We start from the raw sequence: 4,998 nt of genomic DNA, 5'->3' as shown, positions 1-4,998 counted from the left end.
GATGGCCCCGAGGGACGCCCAGAGCCTGTCATGAGGCTGTGCTGGTCATAACTTAATTGGCTGTTCCAGGATACAGAGAGAGAAAGGAGAGAGCGATGCAGCGATGCAGGCACAGGGCTGGTTCCTGTTGGTTGCTGTCAGCTCTGCGCTTCTCATATACAGTTCAGTTCATTTAGCGTCTGGTCCAGTGTCTGGTGCAAGCCCAAGTTCTCCTCTTTGGCTTGAGCAAGTTTTTCTAGTGAGAAAGAAGAAAACCACAAGATTTAAATCACATTATTTTATAGCCTTTTCTCTTTAAATAAACTCTGGGGTAACTTACCATCATATTTAAGACACCTTTATATCTGTATCATCAAAATGGGGCCAATTTTTTTAATTGCTGTCCTTTAGGGAGGTTTTTTGGACACGTCTCATGTAATGCGAAAGAGCTGTGTTCTAATGTGTCATTTACAGGACACGTCCTGCTGGGTTTTCCTTGGACTGAGAGGTTTTTAACCAGGCTGGTGGAGCACAAGAAGACGCTGAGTGCACTTAAAGCTTTTTGCCGACACCCGCATCCCTGGGAACACTAAAATTCAAGTGTTTGCCAGAGCCAGGTCCTGGCCCATCCTGACCGTGTCTTGCCCAACCCTACATGAGGAGCTGAATGTGTTTTCAGCATCATCCCCAGTGTATTTGAGGTGATTTTTACAGAAGTAATCCCTGAAAGATGAAGGGTAGAGGTATCGTGTTTTATTGAGCTCAGTTCCCACAGAGGTGGAAGGGTTGCTTGTGGAAGTGGCACAGGAGTGACAGGGATTACAGGCAAGAAAAGCTTGAGAAAACACAGTGAGTGGGAGCCCGCTGTGTCTCCACACAGGGGCAGGTCACAAAGAGGTCATGTCGTTGAGGGCATGATCAAGCTCCTCACTGATGGCTTTGTACTTCAGCTTCTGAGCGTAGAGCTCGTCTGTCAGTCACGAGGGCAGCAGGAACAGGCCAGCAAGAAATGCAGGGAAGAGGCCACAGGAAGAGAACGGAGACAGGCAAAAGGCAACAGCAGCCAAAGGAATTGGGGAAGAAAACAAAAGAAGAAAACAGAGGCGTACTTGAGTATCAGAAGGAAAGCAAAACACCCACAAAGCTGCTTGGTGAGAAGTTTCACCTATGTGAACTTTTTGTAATCTCACAATTATTTTCCAGTAAGCAGATTAAGTAGGGTTGGGATCTTGAGCCCTTGAGTCCCTCTATCTGTAAGTTGGCCAGAATCAGGTCATTGTTACCAACTTTATGAAAGAAAACGTTTTTTAGGAGAACTTCCACCACACATGGCAGGTGCCCTGTGGACACATCACACCCATCTACCAATATGCCTGACAAGTGCTGCTGTTCTTTCCCAATAAAATCCACCACCCACTCCTAGAATTTGTTCTCTGATTTGAAACTGACCACTTTTAAAGAAACTTGAGTCATTCCATACCTTCCAGGTCATCAATAGACTTTTCCAGTTTGGCAACAGTTCTCTCTGCAAATTCTGCACGAGTTTCAGCCTAAAAAAAGTTGAAATAGCATCACTGGATGCTCCTAAAAAAATTATACCCAAAGACAGTTTGGGGGATGGCCAAACTTACTTCTTTCAGCTTGTCAGAGAGAATCTTGATTTCTTCTTCATATTTATCTTCTTTTTCCGAGTACTGTGAAAACAATGAACACTCTCCAAGGGAAGTTGTAGCAACAATAATAAAAGTTTATGAAACTGTGACCTATTTATAACCACTTTTCCTTTTACAACAGATGTAAACACCATTTCCGTGCTTTTCTCCTCTCCCCCAGACCTTCAGGCTTGTTTGGGCAGAACTGGTGGAGTGGTACCCCACAAGCAGGCAGGTAAAACCTCTCATTTGCTTTGTATTTCTGGTTTATGTCTATGAATTCTATTTACAAGGTTTGGCTTTGCCCGTATCCTTTAGTTTACTGAAAGAACCAACCTTTTCAGACTGAGCTTCCAAAGATTTCAGGTTGTTTGTGACGTTCTTTAACTCCTCTTCAAGGTCACTACATTTACTGTAAGGGGAAAATAAAGTATGAATTACTGGTGTGCCTGTTATGATTTGGAGGAGTCTAAGAAATACAAGGGACAAGTGTACAAACAAGCTTTTTTACAAGTACTAACTACATGCCTGCCTACCAGGAGATTTTTCTAATGAAATGTAGTGTTGACCTTTACTGTATTCTAAAAAGTTACTCACACTTCAGACACCTCTGCACGCTCCTCAGCTCTTTCCAGTTCACCCTCCAAAATAACCAGTTTACGGGCAACCTGTAAAAAGACAACAGCTGCATCAGGCCAGTCTGTAGTTCACAGAATCACACCATGGCTTGGGCTGGGAAGGACCTCAAAAATCATCTCGTTCCATCCCCTGCCACAGGCAGGGACACCTTCCTTAGAAATTTTCAAAAAGCACTCGGAAGTACTACGTTCCTGCTTCCTTTGAATAAGGAAATTAGGTTAAAGCATACACCCACAGATGTAACAGCCCTCCCCACTTAGTTAGATTTTGCAGTATTTTTAGCATTAGGTACCTAAGATGCTGCAAATCACTATTAAAATTCCTCCTTGTTGGGACTGTTCCAAGGTTGAAGCATCACCCACTGCCAATTGAACAAAGAGGGACTAAACTGAAGAGTAACGTTATTGTTCATGGCTCTCCTGTAGGTTTAACCCTTCTCCCTTTTACCTCCTCATATTTGCGGTCGGCTTCTTCAGCAATGTGCTTGGCCTCCTTCAACTGCATTTCCTGAATTTCCATTTTCTCTTCATCTTTCATTGCTCTGTTCTCAATAACCTTCATTCCTCTGCAGAAGTCAAAGTATGTTTAATGTAGAAGCATTTTAGCACTTGTAGCTCAACTTCACAAAGTGGAATTCAGTATTTGTAACTGAAAAGTGGCCCATTATGACCACCATGTTCATCAAGGCTAACGGAATTACCCAATCAAGCTTCTAAAAAAGTTCCAAGTCTCTGACCTGCTGTCCACATTAGTATATGTAGATACTAAATTACACAGGAATATTTTATTCATATACATTCATTTTTTAACCAACAGAAAATAAAAAAGGAACATACCTCTCACTCTCATCTGCTGCTTTCTCAGCCTCCTCCAGTTTCTGCAGGGCTGTGGCCAGTCGTTCCTGGGCACGATCCAATTCCTCTTCCACAAGCTGGATGCGTCTGTTCAGAGCTGCCACCTCACCTTCAGCCTGTGTGAAACAACCGCCCAGAACCGGGGTTACACAGGCCACTTGCTGCTGGCAAATGTTCCCAGCTAATCAGTTTCCTTAAAACTGCAACAGCATCTCCCTGGGACATGCAGGGGAGCTCAGGGGCCCTTCTGCCTCTGATTTTTTTGTTTGCTTAAACTGTGGCATCTCAGGAATGTCAAGGTATGGAGTGTGTGCTTGTCCTTTCCTTTTTTAATGGTACTTATCATTCATGCCACACAAAAAAAGACTACAGGATTGCGAATGGATCGGGGTATTTTTGGAGCACTTCACAGGGCTGCATCTATCCAAAGTTAAAAAATGAACTGTTTCCACGATGGCTTAGTTCCAAAACCTTCACCATTGATTTCTCTGCCCTTGGTTTCATCCAGTGACACCCTGTCACAGCTCACTGTGAAGTCTGAGCCAGTTCCTGATCCATCCTGACTCCCGAGCCTGCAAACACTGTAGAATCTACGTGGTCATCTGGGCACAGACAGTGGCCTCGGCATGGCAGAGTCAGGCCTTTTTTGGGACAAAATTAGGTATGTTCTTAAAATAAGTTCACTTTGCTTCCTGCGGTACTTAAGGAATTAGGCAGGATGCATTTATTAATAATAAGATCTGTGTGTGTATTATTGAATAAACTGCACAGTAATTGGAACACTATTAACATATAAAAAACCAGACTAGCTAATAAATGGAAGAGACTGCTAGGAGAAATGCTCCATACAGACAACATGGACAAACTGGTGTCCATAAATATGTGTTTTATTATATTTATTATATTATTTAGTTGCTTGTTTTTGAAGGAAAATAAAGCCCCACTTAATTAACTGCCAGGTTTGTGCACTTTATTGTCCCCACATCCGAGGAGGATTGCCATATACAAGATTAACTTTTTTTCTTTCCAAACGCTTTTACGGGATATAGACCCTGGAAGGGCAACTGTTTTATGCTTTATGTTAGAACACTTGGAAGAAAATAAGTGTTTTGCTGCAGTTTAGCAAATTTGGTCACTGACCACTCCTAAGCTAGACAAAGTGGTTTCCATTTGCATCTGAGCCATCTTGGAAAGGAGTTCAGTGGCTACTCCAAATGGAAGCTGACCCAGGATTCCTCTAGTCATAAATTATCCAACATTTCATCTGTTTTTACCCAGTGCTGTGTTTAACTCCCCGATTTATACACAAGGCATCGATCATGTAAAAAACTGGCATCTGTTCTGTGGCAGCAACTCCTTCCACTAGACAGGGTACTTTTAAGTCACATTTTAAGTGAGCAGGATTCCAAAGCTATGAAGCCGGGGCCACTGGGAATCTGGGGTGAGCCTGGCTCCACCTCTCCCAGCAGCAGCCCGCAGTCCTTATACGGTAAAACTAACTCGCTGACATGTGATAAAATAGCAGGAAGATGCCGGGAAGGCTGATCGCACACAAATCTAAGTGAAACCAGCTGTCCAACCCCGGGAGAGCCGCACGCTAGCGGAGAATTCGCATTTCTCTGTGAAAACCAGGAGGTTAAAGTTATTTTTCAGCAGTTCGGACATTTCCCAGCTGTGCCGAAACCAGCGGTGCGGCGCCGAGAGGCGGGAACTCCCCGCTCCGTGTCATGCGGCGCTTTTCCCTAATTAAACAGCCATTTCCTACTAAACCCGCTCCCCAGTGCCGATCGGTGCTCGAGCGCCTTTTCCGCAGGGATGGGCCCCAAAGCGCGATAAGCAGAGGGCGCCGGGGCCGAGCCGCCGCCGCGCCCGGT

At 44.3% G+C, this 4,998-nt stretch overlaps 1 protein-coding gene across 2 annotated transcripts in view; it reads right to left on the bottom strand.

Moving 5' to 3' along the window:
- TPM4 (tropomyosin 4) overlaps positions 1–4,998 on the bottom strand; it is an 8,648-nt gene continuing 3,650 nt past the window's right edge. Inside the window, exons 3-9 of one of the 2 annotated variants that reach the window (XM_008639939.2) lie at positions 3,107–3,240; positions 2,718–2,835; positions 2,229–2,299; positions 1,968–2,043; positions 1,611–1,673; positions 1,460–1,529; positions 1–235 (exon numbers count right to left, since the gene is read on the bottom strand). In XM_008639939.2, the coding sequence (XP_008638161.1) occupies positions 153–235; positions 1,460–1,529; positions 1,611–1,673; positions 1,968–2,043; positions 2,229–2,299; positions 2,718–2,835; positions 3,107–3,240 (615 nt within the window). In that variant the 3' untranslated portion in view covers positions 1–152. Of the gene's footprint in view, positions 236–710; positions 950–1,459; positions 1,530–1,610; positions 1,674–1,967; positions 2,044–2,228; positions 2,300–2,717; positions 2,836–3,106; positions 3,241–4,998 lie in introns of those variants that run through there. The other variant, XM_008639940.2, reaches the window with a different exon arrangement.

The sequence above is a fragment of the Corvus brachyrhynchos genome, unplaced genomic scaffold (assembly GCF_000691975.1).
Source record: "Corvus brachyrhynchos isolate BGI_N302 unplaced genomic scaffold, ASM69197v1 scaffold158, whole genome shotgun sequence".
In the NCBI taxonomy this organism is placed as follows: Eukaryota; Metazoa; Chordata; class Aves; order Passeriformes; family Corvidae; genus Corvus; species Corvus brachyrhynchos.
Note: the sequence above shows the minus strand (reverse complement) of the source record. Positions and strands in the feature narration are given on the sequence as shown.